Raw genomic sequence first — 23,820 nt, 5'->3', positions numbered from 1 at the left:
TCTGAACCCTCACCTCCCCCACGGGAGGTCACTCTGAACCCTCACCTCCCCCAAGGGAGGTCACTCTGAACCCTCACCCCCCCCACGGGAGGTCACTTACTCCCTGAACTCCCTGACCACGGGAGGTCATTCTGAACCCTCACCTCCCTGACCACGGGAGGTCATTCTGAACCCCCACGGGAGGTCACTCTGAACCCTCACTCCCTGATCATGGGAGGTCACTCTGAACCCTTTACCTCCCCCACGGGAGGTCATTCTGAACCCTCACCTCCCCCACGGGAGGTCATTCTGAACCCTCACCTTCCCCATGGGTGGTCACTCTGAATCCTCACATCCCTGACCACAGGAGGTCACCCCGAACCCTCACCTCCCTGACCATGGGAGGTCACTGTGACCCCTCACCTCCACCACGGGAGGTCACTCTGAACCCTCACTCCCCGACCATGGGAAGTCACTATTAACCCTCACCTCCCTGACCACGGGAGGTCACTCTGAACCCTCACCGCCCCCATGGGACGTCACTCTGAACTTTCACCTCCAAAACCACGGGACGTCACTCTGAACCCTCACATCCCTGACCATGGGACGTCACTCTGAACACTCACTCCCTGACTACGGAAGGTCACTCTGACTGCTCACCTCCCTGACCAAGGGAGGTCACTCTGAATCCTCACATCCCTGACCACGGGAGGTCACTCTGAACCCTCACCTCCCTGACAATGGGAGGTCACTCTGAACCCTCACCTCCCCCAAGGGAGGTCACTCTGAACCCTCACCTCCTTGACTATGGGAGGTCGCACTGAACCATCACCTCCCCCACGGGAGGTCATCTGACCCCTCACTCCCTGACCACGAGAAGTCACTCTGAACCCTCACCTCCCCAACGGGAGGTCACTCTGAACCCTCACCTCCCTGACCACGGGAGGTCACTCTGAACCCTCACCTCCCTGACCACGGGAGGCCACTCAGACCGCTCACCTCCCTTGGGAGGTCACTCTGAACTCTCGCCTCCCTGACCACGGGAGGTCACTCTGAACCCTCACTCCCTGACCACGAGAGGTCACTCTGAACCCTCACCTCTCCCAAGGGAGGTCACTCTGAACCCTCACCTTCCCCACGGGAGGTCACTTTGAAACCTCACTCCCTGACCACGGGAGGTCATTCTGAACCCTCACCTCCCTGACCACGGGAGGTCATTCTGAACCCTCACCTCCCCCACGGGAGGTCACTCTGAACCCTCACCTCCCCCACGGGAGGTCACTTTGAACCCTCACTCCCTGACCACGTGAGGTCATTCTGAACCCTCACTCCCTGACCACGTGAGGTCACTCTGAACCCTCACTCCCTGATCATGGGAGGTCACTCTGAACCCTTTACCTCCCCCACGGGAGGTCATTCTGAACCCTCACCTCCCCCACGGGAGGTCATTCTGAACCCTCACCTTCCCCACGGGTGGTCACTCTGAACCCTCACATTCCTGACCACAGGAGGTCACCCCGAACCCTCACCTCCCTGACCACGGGAGGTCACTCTGAACCCTCACCTCCCCCAAGGGAGGTCACTCTGAACCCTCACCTCCCCCACGGGAGGTCACTTTGAACCCTCACTCCCTGACCACGTGAGGTCATTCTGAACCCTCACCTCCCTGACCACGGGAGGTCATTCTGAACCCCCACGGGAGGTCACTCTGAACCCTCACTCCCTGATCATGGGAGGTCACTCTGAACCCTTTACCTCCCCCACGGGAGGTCATTCTGAACCCTCACCTCCCCCATGGGAGGTCATTCTGAACCCTCACCTTCCCCACGGGTGGTCACTCTGAATCCTCACATCCCTGACCACAGGAGGTCATCCCGAACCCTCACCTCCCTGACCATGGGAGGTCACTCTGACCCCTCATCTCCACACCGGGAGGTCACTCTGAACCCTCACTCCCCGACCATGGGAAGTCACTATTAACCCTCACCTCCCCCATGGAAGGTCACTCTAGACCCTCACCTCCCTGACTACGGGAGGTCACTCTGAACCCTCACCTACCCCTGCCGGATCGTCTCTCTGAAGCCCTCTTCGCCCTGACCACGGGAGATCAGTCTGACCCCTTACCTCACTGACCAAGGGAGGGACCCCTCACCTCCCTGACCACGGGAAGTCACTCTGATCCCGCACATCCCTGACCACGGGAGGTCAGTCTGAACCCTAACTCCTCCATGGCAGGGCAGTCTGAAACCCTCATCTCTCCCCCCAGGAGGTCAACCTGAAACTCTTGCCTCCCTGACCACGGGAGTTAGGCTAAAGTCTAAGTTGTTTGGAAGTTCATGCTGCACTCTGAGCTCATTACCTGTTGGTGGCTTTGCCTCACTGCTCCATTTGTACCAGAGGTTCTCGCCATACTCGGTGTTACTGTGCTGGAGCGCACGGGTCTCAGCGAGATGATCTGCCCATTCCTGTGCTTGTTTGGAGAGATCCGAGTTTAACTGGAGTGGCTGTGATTGATGCAGGGCTCGCAATCTGTTGTGTTCTTGAAGCAGTTCAGCAAGAAATGCTTTTGCTTCCTTGTCTGTAAAACATCAGTTGTCTATTGATAGCTTCCACAGAACATTACTGAGGCTGTAGTGTAATTCATTGTTCATCTTATTGGCATGATGAATGTTAGTGAAATGTAAATGTGGCATTTACATATGTACCCAGCATTCTCAGTACAGAAATAGCCATTTAACAAAACAGATCCATTCATTATTAATGCTCCACAGGAATCTACTAACACCCTGCTCTATCCAATCCTATCTTTATATTCCCATATTCCTTTCTGCCTCATTACCTATTTAGTTTTCTCCTTAAAGGCATGTTTGCATTGCATCTTATTCACTTCTTGATATAGCAAGGTTTGTAATCTTACCTTGTTCGCTATCTAGGGCAATTCCCTCAGAAGTGTCAAAGAGTCATAGCCTCCGCCATCAAATGGAAAGAGTGAGTCACCCACCTAATAGTGTTCCTGTAATGATTGCAATCAGCAGGATGTTTCTGACTTGTTACTCACCAGTTTAAAATATATAAGGTTGGTGGCATAATGTGGTGAGGTTTTTTTCTCTGTTTGGCAGAGTATACGTCCAGACAGAATATTTCAAGAGTAAGGTGTTGCACAGTTAAGATGGAGATGAGGAGAAATTTGTTTTCTCTCAGAGGGTAGTGAATCTGTGAAACTCTTTACCACAGAGGGCTGGATCATTGAATATTTTCAAGGCTAACATAGACAGATTTATAACTGGTCAGAGAATCAAGGGTTATAGTTAAACACAGGAACTTGGAGTTGAGAATTATCAGATCTGCCATGATCTCATTGAATGGCGAAGCAGACTCATTGGGTCGAAGGGTCTACTCCTGCTGCTATGTCTTACAGGCTCACATCATACAGTGAAGCAATAGAGTGCACATAACAAGGCAAGGAGCAAAAATCCAAAAAATAGCTTTCACTTGGTAAAGGTTCTAGCAGTTCCAGCATAAACTCCCCAATCTTAAAACTCTATGCCTTGGCCAGTGAAGGCAAGTATCCGTATGCCTTCTTAACCACTTTATCATCCTGTCCTGTTACTTTAAGAGACCGCTGTACATGCAAACCAAGGACCCTCTGATCCTCGGAGCTTACTAGGGTCCTGCCATTCATCATGCATTCCCTTGCATTGTTTGTCCTGTCCAAATGCATTTCCTCAAATCTATCCAGTTTGAATTCTGTTTGCCTTTTATCAGCCCAGCTGAATAGCCCACCTCTATCGTCTTGTAATCTAAGGTTCCTCATTATTTACCACCTGACCAATTTTAGTATCACTGAATCATCATAGTGTGGAGGCAGGCCGCTTGGCCCATCGAGTCATCGCTTCGCAGAATTCCTCAGGTTGCACAACAAAGACTGAGGCCTCCCTTGCACCCTGATTTCAACCACATCAGTCACCCCTTCTCTTTCTGTAAAACTGTGGGAAGAATTTCCCCTATCAGAAATCTTCCCTGCGGGTTCCTGGCTTCAAGCTCCAGTTGCAAATGAGTGCTGCAGTTTGCTGTCCAGGCTGTTGAACAGAGTGTTCTGTCGATTATTTCAGTGAGGGCCTGCCAGTGGTACCACCAACAGGTTGGTGAAACCACTGGATTTTCCCCACCCTTCTCGCTCCGCACTTTAATTTTACATCTATTGTTTCCTTCTATTTCTCTCAGTGCAGCGTTGGGGATGTCTATGGCAGTAAAACTCTGCAGGTGGCTCCAATATAACATGGATTCTGTTCAGGAAACTTAGGATCTCTTTGAATTTGTACTTGGGTTTGCTGGTTTGGATTACTGCGTCATATGAATAACTATTTCCAGTTTTGCTGAAAAAAAGATACATTTTATTAAAGCTTTTCATCTTGCATTTGTCAGGGTCAATTCACAATAAAAAGAACAATTTAAGGGGAATTGCTGAAATAGGGTGCATCAGAGCCATCCTGACAGATAATGGCCAAAACTCATAAAAGGCTCGAGGGTGGTCCTGAAAAATATCAGTCCTCCGCATATTACCCTGAGGTAAGATCTCAAAATGTTTGCTCAACAGGTACGCTAGCTATTTCATATTGCTACAATGCTGTGGTCTTCAGCACGATCAGGATGATGCCTTTAAGTATGAAATACATTCTGCCCAATGTAAAAATGAGTAACGTGGTATATTAATTTCAGTGTTTGAGTGCTAAATGCCATATGTCCCAAAGATTACATCAAACAGCGTATCCCTTTTGCTATTCGCAACGAGCCAGGTACTTACTGTCCACAACCAGACCAAACTTGTAAAATCACACCACAATATCGAACATTAGATGTGATTCTGCAATTGGACAGGTATTTCTGGATAATCCTGTATGTGTGAAAGAGTTATGCTGACAACCAATTTCAGATAGTCCATCAGGTTTGCAGTCTGGTGCACTGCTGTGTCTCAGAAACAACATAAATTAATACACAGGACCCTTTTATGTTCAAATAGAAAGATTTAACACATACACAGAGACTGTTTCAAGTCAACAGAACATGTGACATCCATTTACTGGTTCATTTTTCAGGTCAATGTCCTGAGTAATCCGAATCAACCTTCCTGGTTTAAAATTTAAACAAAGCCCGGCAGTTAACTGTCAATCAGCATTAATAAGTGCATATTCCTTGACAACACCTCTACCAATCAAAGTCCACTTGCCAACCAATCAGCACTGTCATATCATGCAGTATAATGTTGATTTTTCTTTTTGTAGTATTCTTATTAATTGTTCTGATGAGTGTAAGGTGAAAAGCATCTCTATTCTTGCAACATTCAAGTTCTGTACTACCAAATGAATTTCTTTTCAGGGGAATTGGTTTACAGAGCAGAGTAATGCCGACAGCATGGGTTCCATTCCCATCACCGATTTGACGTTACCATGAAGGATTCTCCTTCTCAACCTCTTCCCTTGCCTGAGGTCTAGTGGCCCTCAGGTTAAATGTAATGAGAGAGCAGCCCCTACAGTCTGGTAAGACCATGGCGACACAGCAACAACAAAATATTTTCAGCTTCCTGACAGGAAGTATGAATATTTTGTAGAAAACAAAACACATACCTGGTAGTGGTGCCACCTTGCCTGTTCCTGGTGGCTTACCACTGTCTGGTTGTGCCGAGCCACTCTCATCCTCCTTCACTTCACAGCCGACCGGCAGGACATTCCTAGCAAAGTAGCCTGGATTGGTGATGTTACCAGCCGGGTTGAACTGGGCCACCACGATGGTGAGACCTTTGCCATCCGATGCCAGGCCAGTCCCCATCTCCTTGGATTCTTTCCAAACCAACTGTGTGAAATGGCCTGCAGAGGAACAGCAGGTGGGTGATTTACGAAGAGCACAGGTCAGCTGCAAGCCACAGCTTCTACTGCCTAAGTCAATGCTCTCCTCGACAGACTCCCCCTTTCCATTCACTGTCAACTTCAACCCATTCAAATTTCTGCTTCTCATGCTCTAGATCACATTGGAGTCCTGCTCACCCTTGTGCTGGCTAAGCTGCATTGGCTCCTAATTGGGTAAAACCTCAGTTTTGACATTCTCATCCCTGTTTTAATACCTGCACTTCCCGTTCTCAGTATTATCCTCCAGTTCTACAACCAAACCTCTGAGATCACCATACTCCTCCAATTCGGGCATAGCTCCTACAACTTTGTACATCCAACATCATGTGGAAACGCTTACAGCAAAAGAGATGCTCAGCATATCTGTTTGTGATATTTGGATGTTTCCAAGAAGGAATTGCGATGAAGGAATTGTACCTGTTAATGATATACATTATACACAATGATGAACTAAATTGGTTCTAGTCTACTTTTTGAGGGACATGAATGCACTCCCCTGGTCTGTTAGGAGAACTCATCCACTCTTATTCAAATACTATCCATTTTAGCCATTGGAACGAGGCAGCTGGCATTCAGTTTAATATCTCATTCCCAGTGCCATCAATAACATGTCAATCCTACTGTGCAGTATTTGGAAGTTGTGTGCTTGAGCTTTGCAATGGCTACAAGAAGCAAGGCCAGAGACACAAAGATATTGCTGATAAGGTCACTTACATCTTGTAGTCACCCTCTCAATGGGCAGCTAGTTGGATTGACAAGCTGGCATATGACTGAGACGACTGGCATTGGGAGCTCTATAGACGATTTTGGGAAGTGCCATGATTAAATTGAATTAACTTTATTGTCAAATGAGTACAGTGTCATCTTAGATATAAAGGTACCTAGGTACAGATTCTTTAGTTACAGATTAGTTACAGTGTAACAATGTCACCAACAAATGATGCTACCTTAGGTATAGGGTACCTAGGTACAATCCTAAGCTATAGAATAGAGAAATGAAGAAGATAACAAAAAAAAGGAGGGAGAAGATTAAACATGAGAGTAAGCTAGCCAGTAATATAGAGGAAAACTGCAAGAGTTTCTCTAGATATATAAAGGGCAAAAGAGAGGCATTGGGCTGCTGGAAAATGATGCTGAAGAGATAGTAGTGGGAACAAGGAAATGGCTGAGGAACAGAATAATTATTTCACGTCAGTCTTCATGGTGGAAGACACAAATAATATCTCAAACATTCAAGAGAGTGAGGGGGAAGAGCTGAGTATGGTGGCGATCACCAAGGAGAAGGTGCTAGAAAAACCAAATGGCCTGAAGGTGAATAAATCACCTGGCCCAGATGGACTACCCCTTAGGGTCTTAAGGGAGATAGTTGAAGCTTAGTGGAGGCTTTTGTTGTGATCTTTCAGGAATCATTAGAATCAGGGAAGGTCCCACAGGACTGGAAAATCACTAACATGGCACTCCTGTTTAAAAAGGGAGTAAGACCAAAAGACTGAACCTCGGTCGTGGGTAAGATCATGGAATCCATTGTCAAAGATGAGATTTCTGAATACTTGGAAGTGTGTGATAAAACAGGGCAAAGTCAGCATGGTTTCATCAAGGGGACGTCATTCCTGACAGATCTGCTTGAATTCTTTGAGGAAGTAATGAGCAGGTTAGACCAAGAAGAGCCGATGGATGTTATCTATCTGGACTTCAAGAAGGCCTTTGGTAAGGTGTCACACAGGAGGCTGCTGAGTAAGATAAGGGCCCATGGTGTTAGAGGCAAACTGCTAGCATGGATAGAAGCCTGGCTGTCTGGCAGAAAGCAAAGAGTGGGGATAAAGGGGTCCTTCTCAGGATGGCAGCTGCTGAGAAGTGTGTTCCTGCAAGGTTCAGTGTTGGGACCACGACTTTTCACTTTATGCATTAACGATCAAGATGAAGGAACTGAGGGCATTCTGACTAAGTTTGCAGATGATGCAAAGATAGGTAGAGGAACAGGTGCATTGGCAAGGCGGGGAGGCTGCAGAAAGATTTGGACAAGTTAGGGGAGTGGGCGAAGGGGTGGCTGATGTGGGAAAGTGTAAGGTCATGCCCTTTGGTAGGAGGAATAGAGGTATGGACTATTTTCTAAATGGGGAGAAAATTCAGAAGTCTGAAGTGCGAGGAGATTTGAGAATTCTAGTCCAGGATTGAGGTAAACTTGCAGGTTGTCAGTAGTTAGAATGGCAAATGCAATGATGATATTTATTTTGAGAGGACTTGAATATAAAAGCAGGGATATACTTCTAAGGCCCTATAAAGCTCTGATCAGACCACATTTGGTTTATTGTGCACACCTTTGGGCTGCATATCTCAGGAAGGATGTACTAACCCTGGAGCGTGTTCAGAGGAGGTTCACGAGAATGGTCTTAGGAAAGAAAAGCTTAACATATGAGGAACATTTGAAGACTCTGGTTCTATATTCGATAGAGGGGGGATATAATTGAAACTTACAGAATTCTGAATGGCCTGGAGTAGATGATGGGAAGATGTTTCCATTGGTAGGAGAGACTAAGACCCGAGGGCACAGCCTTAGAGTAAAGGGAAGGAGGTAAGGATAAACTTCTTTGGGCAGACAGTGGAGCGTCTATGCAAATCATTGCCACAGAAGGGTGTGGAGGCCAGGTCATTGAATATATTTAAGACCGAGATACATAGATTCTTGAGTATCAGAAGGATCAAGGCTTATGGGGAGCAAGTAGGAGAATGGGATTGAGAAACTTCTCAGCTATGACTTAATGGCAGAGCAGATTTGATGGGCTGAGTGGCCTAAATTCTGCTCCTATGTGTTATGGTCGTATGGTCTATAAAGTTACATTACAGCTATACACAGTATAACCATCAATCAAGAAAACAAGAAGCAGTTAAAAAGACAAACATTAGAGTCTCTCCCTCTTAGGATGTCCACAGCTGACTGTTGCAGGGGCTTCCATGTGGTCTGACCACTGGCTACCAACACTTCTTACTGGACTATTTGTCACTGGTATCCCTGCCACAGACCGTAGACCGCTAACTCCGCTTTGGAGGCCGCGAACCGGAGGCTAGGGCCAGAAGTCTGAGGTTGAGAGTCCGAGGAGAAAAAAAACACAGAAGGGAGGAAGAGATGGTAAAAAAAGGAAAAAGAACTGGATTGGGAGGCTTGGGGAAGATTGCTGCACCTCCTGGCCCTTGACCAATACGGAGGTAGGCACTCACCTCACAGAGCTGATGGAACACTTAACATTCTTTGGTCACACAACAAGGAGACAAGACAGTGCAAGGAAGAACAGAACTGCACTATGATTTTATCAAGTGCACTTCAATGTTTGTCACAGGAGAGAGTGGTACTTAATGCTGTGCTTTGACTATCAGAAAAAGATTGAAAGTAATAGCCCCAATCTATCCACAATAGTGAAAATGTCTTTGATATTATGAATGAATTGGACAACATAGATGTAGGGAGAATTCCACTTGTGGGTGAATTCAAACTGGACCATGAATATATGATAGTTACTAATGAATGCAAGAAGGATAAAATAAAGCATTTACTCAGTGAGTAGAGAAAATGTAGAATTTTACTACTGAATGAAGTAATTGGGCTAAACAACTTCAGTGTTTTTAAAAGGGAGCGAGATGGGTCCAAGAGAAAAGGAATTAGAAAGATATGCTGAATTACTGAGACAAAACGCACAGTGTCTAACATTGCTGCCTCACAGCGCCAGAGACCCGGGTTCAGTTCCCGTCTCAGGAGACTGACTGTGTGGAGTTTGCACAATCTCCCCGTGTCTGCGTGGGTTTCCTCCGGGTGCTCCGGTTTCCTCCCACAGTTCAAAAATGTGCAGGTCAGGTGAATTGGCCATGCTGAATTGCCCGTAGTGTTAGCTGCAGGGGAATGGGTCTGGGTGGGTTGTGCTTCGGCGGGTCGGTGTGGACTTGTTGGGCCGAAGGGCCTGTTTCCACACTGTAAGTAATCTAATCTAATCTAATCTAAAAAAAATAGATGCAATAGAAACTTGTGCAAAGTTCGGATACTAGTACAGATTATTTGGAACAAATGGTGATGCATATTTTACATAACTCCATGCAGTCATTATGTACAATGGAACAAACAAAACTTACCACAATTCTTCTGAAATTTAGGTGAGGAGAAGTCATAATTTTTAATTTCATTGTACCAGGCGTCAGCAACATCGTTTCCTTTAAACATAGAAATATTGACAGATTAACACACTTACAGCATAAACAGGGCAGAGTCTGGGGCAGGAGACATGCCCTCAGGCATCATGCTAATAAATTAGTTACAATAAACTCTTGGCAGAGACTCCTCTCAGAATAAACTGGATATATGTGAACTCCTGTTATTCTAAACTCCTGACAGAATACACTCAAGTTACAATAAATTCAATTCACAACAAAGTTCTGCTACAGTAAACTAAAGTTATAAATAAATTCCAGTAGTAATAAACACTTGTCAGAATAAAATACTGCTACAGTAACTTTCTTGTAACAATAATGCTTGTTTGAAAACTCCAAGTATAGTTCTGTTATAATAAATTGTTTTATAATTAAATTCTTCCTATAATAAACCAGAGCAAGAAACACCCTTTAAACTTCCGTTTGCAATAACCTGTTAGAATAAACTTTTTATATATTAAGCTCTCACATTCATAAATTCTTGTTATAATTCTAATTATTTAATTTGCAATTTTGTTAGTAGTATTCATCTGCTGAAGTATCACAATTATGTTGTGGACTTGATTCAACTTTAGTTTCAAGAAGTGTATAAACTATGCCTAGAGATTGAGAGGACTATTCTTGTATCACGTGGGCAGAAATGTCCTGGAAGCACTTTCCTGTTCTCACAGGTCACTTTGCCAGAGATATGGAGATATGCAAGAACTCCTGGGAATTTTAAGGTCACAGATTGTACAGCAGTGGGTATTCAAAGCTATAGTTCCTCTAGTTAGAGAAACTGTACTTGGGTTAGCTATGGATAAGGACCTCATAACCCATATAGATCATATAAATATAGAATTAATGAGCTTCACTAGATTTGGGAAGGTGAGACTTTGTAAAATTAATTGAGTTGTATAGAGTACAGGGTATAGCAAAGTGCATACAGGCTATGGATCAAACACAGTTGATAGGTCGGGGTCATCTTGTACAAGTTGAACAAATTAAAGTTGAGAGAGAGGAGGTATTAGCAGTTTTAGTGGGCTTGAAAGTAAATAACTCACCAGACCCACAGGAGGTATATCCTGAGCTGCTGTGGGAGGAAAAGGAGAGTGTAGGGGATCCTATATTAATTTTCAAATCATCTCTGGCCATAGGTGACATAACACAGGACTGGAGGTCAGCTCATGTGCTGACATTATTTAACAAGGGTGGTAGGGATAAACCAGAAAACTACAGGCCAGTGAGTCTAACATCAGTGGTAAGAAACAATTGGAAAAACTGAGGGACAGAATAAATCTCCAGTTGGAGAGATGTAGATTCATCAAAGATAGTCAGCATAGTTTTTTTCAGGGAGAGATTATATCTAACAAATTTGAATTTTTCAACAAGGTGACTAGGTGAGTCAATGAGGGTACCACAGTTAATGTAGTCTACATGGATGTCAGTAAGGCTTTGATAAGGTGTAATATGGCAGACTAGTTAAGAAGCCCATGGGTTCCAGGGTAATTTATGTCCCTGGAAAATAGGCTTAATGGCTTGAAGCAGAGGTTGATGGTTGAAAGGTGTTTTTGTGACTGGAAGTCTGTATCCAGTGGTGTGTCACAGAGTCTGGTGCTGAGTGCCTTGCTGTTTGTCATGTATATTAATGAATCTCGGTGGTATGACCAGTAGGTTCATAGATGATATAGAAATTGGTGGTGTGGTAAACAGCGAAGAGGAAAGTCTACAGAACAACACAGATGGGCTGGTGAGATGGGCTGAACAGTGGCAAACGGAATTTTATCCTGAAAAAGTGTGAGCTGATGCATGTTGGGAGGACTAACAAGGCATGGGAGTACATGTTGAATGTTAGAACCCCTAAGTCATACCCTGGGTCAGAGGGATCTTGGTGTGCATGTCCATAGATCCTTAAAGGTAGCTGGACAGGGAGATAAAGTGGTTGAGAAGGCATGTGAGATTTTTGTCTTTATTAGTTGAAGCATTGATTATAAAAGTAAAGAGGTTATAATGGAACAGTATAAAATTGTATTTATGACTATTGAGCTCTGGTTGCCAAGGTGATATGAAGGAATTTCTAAAACATTTATTCACATGATGGGGGTGTCACTGGCTAGGCCACTATTTATTGCTCATCCCTAACTAACATTGCGGTGGGTCTGGGGTCACATGTAGACCAGACCAGATAAAGATGGCAGTTAGACCATAAGACATAGAGTAGAAATTAGGCCATTCAGCCCATCCAGTCTGCTATGCCATTCAATCATGGCTGATAAGTTTCTTAACCACATTCTCTGGCTTGCTCCTTGTAACCCTTGATCTCCTTGATACTCGAGAACCTGTCTATCTCAGTCTTAAATATACTCAGTGACCTGGCCTGCACAGTCTTCTGTGGCAATGAATTCCATAGATTCACCACTGTCTGCCTGAAGAAGTTTCTCCTTAGCACAGTTCTAAAAGGTCTTCCCTTTAGTTGAAGGCCATACCCTTGGAAACATCTTCACATCATCTACTCTGTCCAGGCCATTCAGTATTCTGTATATTTCAATTAGATCCCACCATATCTTTATAAGCTCCATCAAGTTTTGACCCAGAGTCCTCAAATGTTCCTCACATGTTAAGTTGTTAATTCCTGGGACCATTTTTGTGAACCTCCTCTGAACACGATCTAAGGCCAATACCTCCTTCCTGAGATATGGGGCCCAAAAGAGCACATTATACTCCAAATGTTATCTGATCAAAGCCTTACAGAGCCTCAGAAGTACATCCCTGCTTTTATATTCAAGTCTTCTCAAAATAAATGCCATGATTGCACTTGTTTTCCTAACTACTGACTGAAACTGCAAGTTTACCTTGTGAGAATCATGGACGAGAACTCCCAAGTCTCTTTGCACTTCAGACTTCTGAATTTTCTCCCCATTTAGAAATTAGTCCATGCCTCTATTCTTCCTACCAAAGTGCATGACCTCACACTTTCCCACATTGTACTTTATCTCCCATTTCTTTGCCTACTCTCTTATCCTGTCCAAATCCTTCTGCAGCTTCCACGCTTCCTCAATGCTACCTATCCATCTACCTGTCTTGTATTGTCTGCAAACATAGCCAGAATGCCCTCAGTTCTTTCCTCTAGATTGTTAATGTATAAAGTGAAAAGTTGAGACCCAACACTGAGCCTTGCGGAACAGCACTTGTCAGCAGCTGCCATCCTGAGAAGGACCCTTTTATCCCCACTCTCTCCTTTCTGTCAGACAGCCAGGCTTCTATCCATGCTAGCACCTTGCCTCTAACACCATGGGCCCTTGCCTTACTCAGTAGTCTGCTGTACAGCGCCTTGTCAAAGACCTTCCTGATGTCCAAGTAGATAACATCCATTGGCTTTCCTTGGTTTAACCTGCTCATTACTTTCTCAAAGAATTCTAGCAGATTTGTCAGGCATGAACTCCCCTTGATAAAACCATACTGACTCTGCCCTATTTTACCATACACTTCCAAGTACTCAGAAATCTCATCCTTCACAATGGATTCCATGATCTTACCCACGACCGAGGTTAGGCTAACTGGTCTGGAATTTTCCATCTTTTGTCTTACTCCCTTTTTAAACAGGGCTGCCATGTTAGTGATTTTCAGTCCTCTGGGACCCTCCCTGATTCTAGTGTTTCCTGAAAGACCATGACTAAAGCCTCCACTCTCACTTCAGCCATCTCCCTTAGAACTCTGGGGTGTAGTCCATCTGGTCCAGGAGATTTATCCACCTTCAGTTACCTTCCCTAAATGGCATTACTGAACCGGGTGGATTTTTCCAACAATGGCCAATGGTTTCAAGGACGTTTTAGACTCTTAATTCCAGATTTTTAAAAAAGTGAATTTAAATTCTGTCATCATCTAGCATGGTATTATTTAAACCCAGGTCCATGGGATATTAACTGGGTTACTGGAAATATAGTCCAGCAATAACAGCACTAGACCATTGTCTCCCCAATGTAATTACACTAGAGTAGGTGCAAAAGAGATTCACTAGAATGTTATCTGGGCTAGTGCAATTCATTTATGGAGATTCATCGTGATAGACTGAGAGACTGTGTTCCTTAGAGCTGAGAAAGTTGAAGTGGAGAGGTGGGATGGGTGTTACATGAGTATAAAGTTATCAGGGGCACAGAAGAGGGTAGATAGGGAGAGATCTTTCCACTTAGTTGCGGGTCAATAACTAAGGGGCACGGTTTTAAGGTAAGGAATGGAAGGTTTAGGGAGGATTTGAGGAACACCTTTTAACCCAAAGGGTTCTAGGTATCTGGCACTCACTGCCTGAAAGGTTAGAAACCATCAAGATATTTAAGAAGTATTTAGATGAGCACTTGAAATGCCAGAGCATTCAAGGTCACAGGCCAAGTGTTGGCAATTGAGATTTGAATGGATAGATGCTTGATGTCTGTGTGTACACAATGGTTTAAGGGCCTTTTACCATATTGCAAAAGCTCTATGACACATTGACATACAAACTCAATCCCACAAATGTTGGCCATGAAACAGTGTGCATGTTTCAAGTGGTGAAGTGATGTACCTTTAACCTGGAGACTGCCAGAGCCTTGCTGACACCAGATATTCTCCCCGTATGATGTGTCGCTGTGCTTCAATGTACTGGAATCTACCAGACTCTTTGCCCACTTCTCAGCTTTCTCACTGATTGCTGGGTTCAGGGTCAATGGTCCCGCTCCATGTTTCACTCGATATTTATTCACTGATTTCAGCAACTGTGCAGCAAAACCTTCCACTGAAAGAAAGAGATGGTCAGTGATGGACTGTAAAGCCTGCAGAATGAGGGAGCTTGTCCTGAGAAAGTACAATGTTTCTCTCTTTCCCTACGTTTTTCTGTAGAGACAATGACTGCAACATTCTCCTTTCTGGTATTAAATAACTATCTGAGTGTGATCACTGCACGTGAAAGAGGATGAACCACGTGCCAGAGAGCTATCAGCAGGTGCAAAGAGGAAAAGACAGGACTCTTCCTTCACCAGAACTGAAAACGAATATTAAAGAGAAACACTTTGTAAAGCAGAAGAGAAATAACAAGGATGGAAGAAAGAGGCAGCAGATAGTCCAACATGGAGAACCATCTTGTGAGTCACCTGAAGATTGCAGACAGGGTAGTACGATCTTGTCTAATCATTTAAGAACATTGTTGGATCGGATTCAGAAATTTGTCACTCCACTGGGAGTCGAAGAGTGTGGTGCTGGAAAAGCACAGCCAGTCAGGCAGCATCCGAGGAGCAGGAGAATCAACGTTTCAGGCCCTTCATCAGGAATGGGAGCTGTGTTCTCCCAGTCCCCAGTAACCACAGGCCACATTAACAGAAACCATTGACAAAGTTAACAGGTTGATGAGTGGGGCAGGTTTATGGAGATTTCATCACATGTTTCAAGGCCGAAGACACCTGACCCACATTCCCATTATTTTGGTATTTATAACTTTATGTTGATCTTCAAAAGGATATGTAAACTAGTACCAAACAATGTACTAGAAGGTGTTACAAAGAGCAGTGAGCATAATGGGAATACATTGCCAAGTTCAGCATATCTAGCCTGTTGTCTTTCAAGTGCATCTAGACTATTTTATCTAGAGCCTTCAGGGTTGTTGGGAAAAGTATCACTTTGAATTTAGCTCCCATCATTGTTACCTGGAACATACATCAGCTGAGGAACCCAAGCATTACAGTCCTCACCAGTGTGGTCAGCATGTTTCAGACATGGGGTTGAGATAGACAGTCTTTCATGATAACTTCAACCAGTCTGGGAATTGAACCCACACTGTTGGCATCATTCTATCACAAACCAACCAATCAACTGAGCTAACCAACCCCTGCACCTTCTATAAGCACTGGCACACTCACTTCAATGGCGACACCGTCTAGCTTCGAACAGAGAGCATTGGGCGAGTTGGGCATCAACAAGTGAGTGGGAGCTAGACGCTGAGACAGATCAAGCTGTGGGCAGTGTCTTCTAAGAGAATAGACACAGCCAGTCTCTGCTGGTGAAGATATAGGGTTTTCTGCATAATCAGAAGCATATAGTTTCCTAAAGGTCAGAGATGCCCAAGGTATTACCAAGACATAGGAAGACAATGGAGGAGCTCTGTGATGTAATCTGTGATGGTCGAGGGATTTGAACACATGAGGTCCTCCATTGACTGAAAATGAACAACCTCTCAGAGAAGCCTGAGCAGCAGCAGCACTAAGTAGCTGCAGGAACAGCTTGCTGACACACAGTGAAAGATTGAGACTCTCTGCGGCACCAGCCCCTCAGTACTGCTAGCATGTAGAGGTTTGGAGTGGATGCCTCTTCCATTATTCAAGGGCATAATGACAGAGCTAAGACATTTAGAGAGATTAACCTGGAGCTGCATTTATTATCCATCTCTCGTAACTGTTGGACATTAGTCCTCATAGCTTCTGTTGTGTTCACAACAGCTACACCCTCAGATGTTCTAGATGTTTTCCTTACACCTCAGAGTAAGGGCTGTACTGCTGCCTCACAGCGCCAGGAACTCAGGTTTGATTCCAGACTCAGGCGACTGTCTGGAATCTGTGGAACTTGCATGTTCTCCCTGTGTCTGCGTGGGTTTCCTTTGGGTGCTCTGGTTTCATCCCACAGTGCAAAGATGTGCAGGTTAGGCGGATTAGCCATGCTAAATTGCCCATAGTGTTCAGGGATGTGTCGGCTAAGTGGATTAGCCAGGGGTAATGCAGGATTGCAGGGATGGGGTGGGTTGCTCTTTGGAGGGTTGGGTTGGGCCGAATGGTCTGCTTCCACACTGTACGGGATTCAATGACTTCTTGTTTGAACATCTAAAAGCGCTGACAAAGGCTATTAATGATTTTTGCAGTAAGCTCAACAGTCTGTTCATTGGAAATGTGTGGGTTGCTAACTCTTCCTCCGACTTTAAAAATAGCAGTGAGTAATGGAGGCTTTGAGATCTAATGATATGATCTGAAATCATCATTTGAAATTTCTGCTGGTGTATGACTGAATCTTTGAAACTCCAGTCCCTAGACTCTGTTCACAGCCTTGGAGTTACCCAAACTGAGCGTTTAGTCATTGTTCCACTTCACACATTATTTTCACACAGGTTTTCATAGAATCCCTACAGTGTGGAAGCAGGCCATTAAGGTCATCAAGTCCATACTGACCCTCTGAAGAGGACCCCATCTCTTAATCCTGCATTTCCTACAGCCAATCCACCTAACCTGCATATCTTTGGACTGTGGGAGGAAACTGGAGCACCCGGAGGAAACCCACGCAGACATGGGGCAAATGTGCAAACTCCACACAGACAGTCACCCAAGGAGGGCAGTGCTAACCACTGAACCACCATGCCACCATGGTGGCTCAGAGTGTTGGGATGTTTGAAATTCTCTCAAAAGAGAGTTGTGAAAGTTCAGTCTGAGTATGTTGAAGGTAGAGACTAATAGATTCCTGATTACGAAGGTTATGGGGACGGGGTGAAAGGCATTGAAGTGTTCCACCAACCATAAATTGAGTTAATGTTGAATGGCTTAGCAAGCTCATTGGGGTGAGGAGCATATTCCTGTTCCTAACAAAGCCCACAGCTGACAGTGGTGCCACCTTTTCAGCTTCTGATGCCTTACCAGTGTTTGGTTGTGCCGAGCCACTCTCGTCTTCCTTCACTTCACTGCCGATTGGCAGGACGTTTTCAGCAAAGTAGCCTGGGTTGGTGATGTTACCGGCCGGGTTGAACTGGGCCACCACGATGGTGAGATCTTTGCCATCCGATGCCAGGCCAGCCCCCATCTCCTTGGATTCTCTCCAAACCAACTGTGTGAAATGGCCTGCAGAGGAACAGCAGGTGGGTGATTTACGAAGAACAAGACAGTCCGTGTGTATGCTCTGTAGCAACAGACAAGAAACAATCCTGCTCTTATCAACAGACTATTTCAGAGCTTTAGAAAATGAAGTTACTTACTCTCAATGTGTCCAGCAGCAGAGAGACCAGCAATAATGACTTGCCTTTATCATACAACGTTGTGCATAAGCACTTTATAGAATTATAGAGATGTACAGCATGGAAACAGACACTTGAGTCCTCTTATTAAAAAATGTATATCACCCAGTGAAGTTTATCATGGAAGACATGATCAAAAACCTGGGCAAAGAGATGGTTCTAATGACAGGAGAGAAGTCGAAAGACAGAGGGGTTTAAGTGAGGTTAATTTCAGTGTGTTACCTTAAGCAGCAGAAGTCATGTGGTAACACGGGGGGAAGACGATAAGAGATGTGGTAGAGAGGGGCGAGGAGGGGGAGAGTTAGTACAAGATTCCTATATTAAAAGTCCTATAATAATAGGATTTGACAAATACTATTGTCATAATTGAGGAAGCTTAAATGGAAAGGAACATCATTTATTGCTGAACACCAAAACAAAGCCATGACTCATGATGTACATAGGCTAGCCCCTGCACAGGGCAGAAAGTTGGGTCTGGGAGAGGATGGGATATGAACTCAGGCCTCTTGGTGCACAAGTAGGGACGTTACATCTGCTCCACAGGAAGCCTTGGGCTCTACTTTTTTTTCTCAGTCAATCAGTGATGGAGGGGTGCTTGTCACACCTTGTGGATCAGAAAATGACTATTTCTGCTGACTGTTTCTCATTTGCTAGCCAATCTTCTATCTATCCAATATATTATCCCCTGCACCATTAACCTTTGTTTTCTGCAATAATCTTTGATCCAGTGCCTTATCATACACTTTCTGGGAATCCAAGTCCAGTACAGCCATCCGCTCTCCTTGTTGTCTTTTTTTTACTCTAGAAGCTCTTACACACGACCACACAGCTTCCCCAATGTCAAATCACTGGAACATTTTATAACTTTCTCTTGTTTTGAACTATCAACCACCACCAGTAAAACACCCATGCATCCAATTGAGTATTTACAAACAAAGTCCATTATGGGCAATATAAACCATCAAAGGTGAGGAGGGGTCAGGAGTAGAGGGGAAGGGACTAAATCAAAGTGAAATTGGAGGAGGAAATAAAGCATAGTACTCCCTGTGGTGCCCACTTCTCTCTAAAGGCATTGAGAGCATTAATGGACATAACGAACTCCCTCTTCAAAGGCATCTGGGCATGAACGTAACCACAGAAGAGGGACAGACAGTCAGCAGAGATGCCCCTCTCTACAGTCCATGCCTGGACCCTGTCCAGGAGCACAATCATGGGGTATTCCTCCGATCTGCCCATACCCCTCTGCACCAGATGCCCAAGGATCAGGAGCATGGGGCTGAAGTGCAACTAAAAACATAACAAAATATTTCTTAAATAATTAAAAAGGGGATGCAATGCCCACAACCCTATATAAACATGGTGCACAGACTTCAAAGCGCCGGAAACTAAATAGTGGAGCTGGGAGTCCATGAGCTGCAGCAACTTGCAATTGTAAGGGACTGCCACATGCAACACCCTCCACCCCAGGTCTCCAAGTGAAAGAGGAAGGACTCCCACTTGGAGAGCTTCTGCTCAGGATCCCCGCCACCCACCAAAGCATGTCTGGACAATCAGCGTGAGAGTCAAGGTGGATGGTGTGCAGCAGCAGCCTTTACAGAAAAACACCCCACCTCCTTGCAAGGTCAAAAGACACACTAGGTTTATCCAAGAAGGTCCTGAGGGAGGTCCAGGACTTTGGGACCAATGTGAAATTCCAACCAAATGGGGGTACACTCAGACAGGATTCCACCTCAGTATCGTCCGAAAGGTGCATGATGTTGGGTCTGAGCACTGCCATTTTCAGGCAATGGATGACCATTGGCTATGAGCTAGATGTGAACTGATGCCCTCCTGGCTGGGTCTGCTTTATTCATTTTTAGTTATGCCCCAGAGTGTTATCATACACAACCGAGTGACCTTCCACCACCAAAATCACCGTGACTGTTTTATGTGAAAACTGCTACACCACCACCACCACTCTCCTGTAATCTCCCATGCAGTCAATTAAATATATACAGGCAAAAACCTGGGTCTGCTTTATAATTTTTTAGTTAACCTATTTTTCTAATCAACCTGTTCAGAAATGTTATTACAATCCTCTGGAGGAGGTGGGACTTGAACCGAGTCTAGGGTAGGGACCACAGTGCTACAAGAAGGTCCACATTATAAAGGACTCAGGTGACAGGCTCCATCTGGGGAGACCATTTCCCGTTACTGAGGGAACTCATACTCAATGAGATTAGTGATTCTCCCTGGATGTTCTGGGTTTATCACAATTATATTCATTCATCTGGAACAACGTGGAAACTATTAGAGGCAATGCAATCAATGAAGCAGTAAAACACAGTCTTGCTCCTAAAAATGAACGTGGCTTTTTTTGTTGGCAGCAGCCCAAGCCCCTGGAGAGATTAAGGGGACTGTTGTTGGCTCCAAATGTATCTATTAGGAAGAATAAGTACAATAAGAGCAGTTGACTTAGCAAAGTAATTGTTCATTCCCTCTTTGATATATCTGACTGCCTTTGACCTTGCTTTCATTTTCTAACAAAGCATAGCTGAGGTCAAGGAAAACGTCACTTTTCCAAAAGGTCACCAGCACTGAAAATCATGGGTGAATAGAATGGATATAAATATTAAAGCTTTGTGTGATTAGAAATTTCTAAGTGATGAAGGTTCATGAGTAGTGAACCTTCTGGTCTGGTGGTGAAAAATTACTGGTGGATCAGTGTTTCAGCAGTCAATGGGCCTAGGCATGATGTATCGAAGATGTTGGACGTTATATATCTTTGTGTTGGGGAGATTATTAGGCTGGAAGCAGCTCAGTCAAATAGTTTGGTAAGGTTGAAAATGTCTGCTTCAGCCTCTGATATGATCAGTGTGAGTGGTAACAGGGCCAATGATGACAAACGTTTTAGAAGAATTCAGTTAGCAACTTTTGCAGCTTATCTAGGATTATATATCAGAAAAACCATCTAATCCACAGAGAGTGGAATGGTTGGGAGAGATGGAGAAGTAGATGCTGGATATCATCATATTGGACTTATATTTAATGGTAAGGTCCTGGGGAGTGTAGTGAACAAAGAGACCTTGGAGTGCAGGTTCATAGTTTCTTGAAAGTGGAGTCTCAGGTAGATAGGATAGTGAAGAAGGCGTTTGATATGCTTTCTCTTAGGTCAGCGCATTGAGTATAAGAGTTGGGAGGTCATGTTGCGGCTGTACAGGACATTGGTTCAGCCACTTTTGGAATATTCCATGCAACCCTGGTCTCCCTCTTATAGGAAGGATGTTGTGAAACTTGAAAGGGTTCAGAAAAGATTTACAAGGATGTTGCCAGGGTTGGAGAGTTTGAGCTACAGGGAGATGCTGAACAGGCTGGGGCTGTTTACCCTGAAGCATCATAGGATGAGGGCTGACCTTATAGAGGTTTATAAAATCATGAGGGGTTTGGGTAGGGTGAATAGACAAAGTCTTTTTCCTGGGTTAAGGGAGTCCAGAACTAGAGAGAGGAAAGATTTAAAAGGGACCTAAGGGGAAACTTTTTCACACAGAGGGTGGTGCGTATATGGAATGAGCTGCCAAAGGAAGTAGTGGAGGTTTTACAATTACAACATTTAAAAGGCATCAAGATGAGTATATGAATAGGAAAGGTTGAGAGAGATATGGGCCAAGTGCTGGCAAATGGGACTGGATTAATTGAGGATATCTGGTCGGCATGGCGAGTTGGCCCGAAGGGTCTGTTTCTGTGCTGTACCCCTGTATGACTCTATGAATCGTTGTTGGGAATTCATACATTCATATAGTTATATGGATGTTGAGAAATAAAAAATATGCTTGAACATTACTGAGTTGAAAAGGCATTGGGATGTGGTTTCTTGAAACTGTAGAGTCAAAAGGTTAAACATGATGATGGTTTATTTGTTTATAATAAAACAGGTGACTTTGGAAAGCGGTGCCTGGCTATGTTTAAGGGAGACATAACAGTGGAGTTTTACTGCTTTAGTCATTGAGCAAGCAGACCTGGAAAGCCCTATTGGATTTATGTTGCTATCACCTAGCAACAACCTCTGAATTGAGGTAATGGGTACTTCCTTCACCTCACACATAGAAAATGTGGGTAGTTGTTGGAGAGGTTTGCAAGGAGAAGGAGGACAGTCTCTCTCTCTCTCTCTCTCTCTCTCTCTTTCAGTTAGTAACAGTTATAGTTTGTAGGTGAATGCAGCACAGTCTATGTCTTTCTCAATGAAATAGTTTTTAAAAGGGATCGGGCAAATATCTAGACTCCTAACTATTTTCAGCTGAATTTGAAATCTAGTCTTAAGATTTTTTTATTATTCTGAAACTGTCAGCAAAGGGATCTCATCAAAAGAAATTCAAAGGAATTGTGAAAAGTCATCTAAATTCATCCCTTGACCTAGAGGGTGTTGAGTTTCTTTATCCTTTCTGCCTAATTTTTCACCAACTGTAATAACTCTGCAAGGTTGTGTATGTCTGCACATGAATGTATGTGTATTTGGGACTTGTGTTGGTGTGGACTTGATGGGCTGAATGGCCTGCTTTCAGTCTGTAGGGATTCTATGATTTTATGATTAAAGGTCAGGCAGTTCAATTTGCATTGTAGCTTAGTTGATAACAGTTTGACACTTGTTTCAAGAATAAGTTTGTCTGTAACAAATGTTATTTTTTCAGTTATTGAACAACCTGTGAAAGTCTCTTTTATTTTAATGAACAACAATAAAGAGAAGCAAGTTGATTATACCTGGTGGTAAAATAAGGAATTCATACTTTTTGTACAGCTTGTGGAGTAGTCAACTTTATTTCTTCCCATAAAGTTATGACAATATGGAAGTAGGCTATATATTTGCAGAGAGTGTCCTCAAGCGGTAACATGATTTGGAAAGGATAGCGAGCTGAGGATTAATTCTTGGAAAACTGTGTAACTGAAGTTGCAGGGAGAGGAAGTGAAACCATTGTTAGCGATACCCTGATTATTTATTGAATGGGTAAGATTTGAGCCAAGTGAGGAGTCTTACTGAGTTGGACAACTGAAAGCAGTGTTGGGAAACAATGGTGCAGTTCATTATGTCATGAGCTGTCGAGTGGCCAAGGAAGATACAAAATGGAAGTGTTGTTTGGCTAGCAAATTTAAAGCACATGGTTTGGGAGGTAATGTATTGGTATGGATTAAGGATTGGCTAACAGACAGACAAGAAAGTGTAGGAATAAATGGGCCATTCTTGTATTGGCAGGCTATGACTAGTGGGATACCACAAGGATCAATACTTGGACCCCAGCTGTTTACAATGTATGTACATATATCAGCGATTTGAATACAAAGACTAATTGTAATATTTCCAAATTTCAGATAATACAAACCACTTTGGTTGCAAGAAGAGATGAGCTGAAAATGTGTTGCTGGAAAAGCGCAACAGGCCAGGCAGCATCCAAGGAACAGGAGAATTGACGTTTCGGGCATAAGCCCTTCTTCAGGATTCCTGAAGAAGGGCTTATGCCCGAAACGTCGATTCTCCTGTTCCTTGGATGCTGCCTGGCCTGCTGCACTTTTCCAGCAACACATTTTCAGCTCTGATCTCCAGCATCTGCAGTCCTCGCTTTCTCCTGCAAGAAGAGATGAGCAAAGCATTTCATAAATGAGAAGTTGGAAAATGGGGTAAATGCACAAAGGGATTTGGATCTCAGGGCAACTATGTCACTGAAGGCTAACAGTTGAAACTTTATTGCTGGAACAGCACAGCAGGTCAGGCAGCATCCAGGG

The 23,820-nt window shown here is 44.2% G+C and overlaps 1 protein-coding gene across 1 annotated transcript in view; it reads right to left on the bottom strand.

The window, feature by feature from the left end:
* glipr2 (GLI pathogenesis-related 2) overlaps positions 1–23,820 on the bottom strand; it is a 64,389-nt gene that overhangs the window by 13,386 nt on the left and 27,183 nt on the right. The window contains exons 6-10 of the mRNA XM_043719848.1: positions 17,696–17,896; positions 14,614–14,823; positions 10,002–10,079; positions 5,604–5,843; positions 2,339–2,557 (exon numbers count right to left, since the gene is read on the bottom strand). Of these exons, the coding sequence (XP_043575783.1) occupies positions 2,339–2,557; positions 5,604–5,843; positions 10,002–10,079; positions 14,614–14,823; positions 17,696–17,896 (948 nt within the window). The remainder of the gene's footprint in view (positions 1–2,338; positions 2,558–5,603; positions 5,844–10,001; positions 10,080–14,613; positions 14,824–17,695; positions 17,897–23,820) is intronic.

This window comes from Chiloscyllium plagiosum, chromosome 30, assembly GCF_004010195.1.
Source record: "Chiloscyllium plagiosum isolate BGI_BamShark_2017 chromosome 30, ASM401019v2, whole genome shotgun sequence".
Taxonomy (NCBI): Eukaryota; Metazoa; Chordata; class Chondrichthyes; order Orectolobiformes; family Hemiscylliidae; genus Chiloscyllium; species Chiloscyllium plagiosum.
This window is presented reverse-complemented; position numbering and strand designations above follow the sequence as displayed.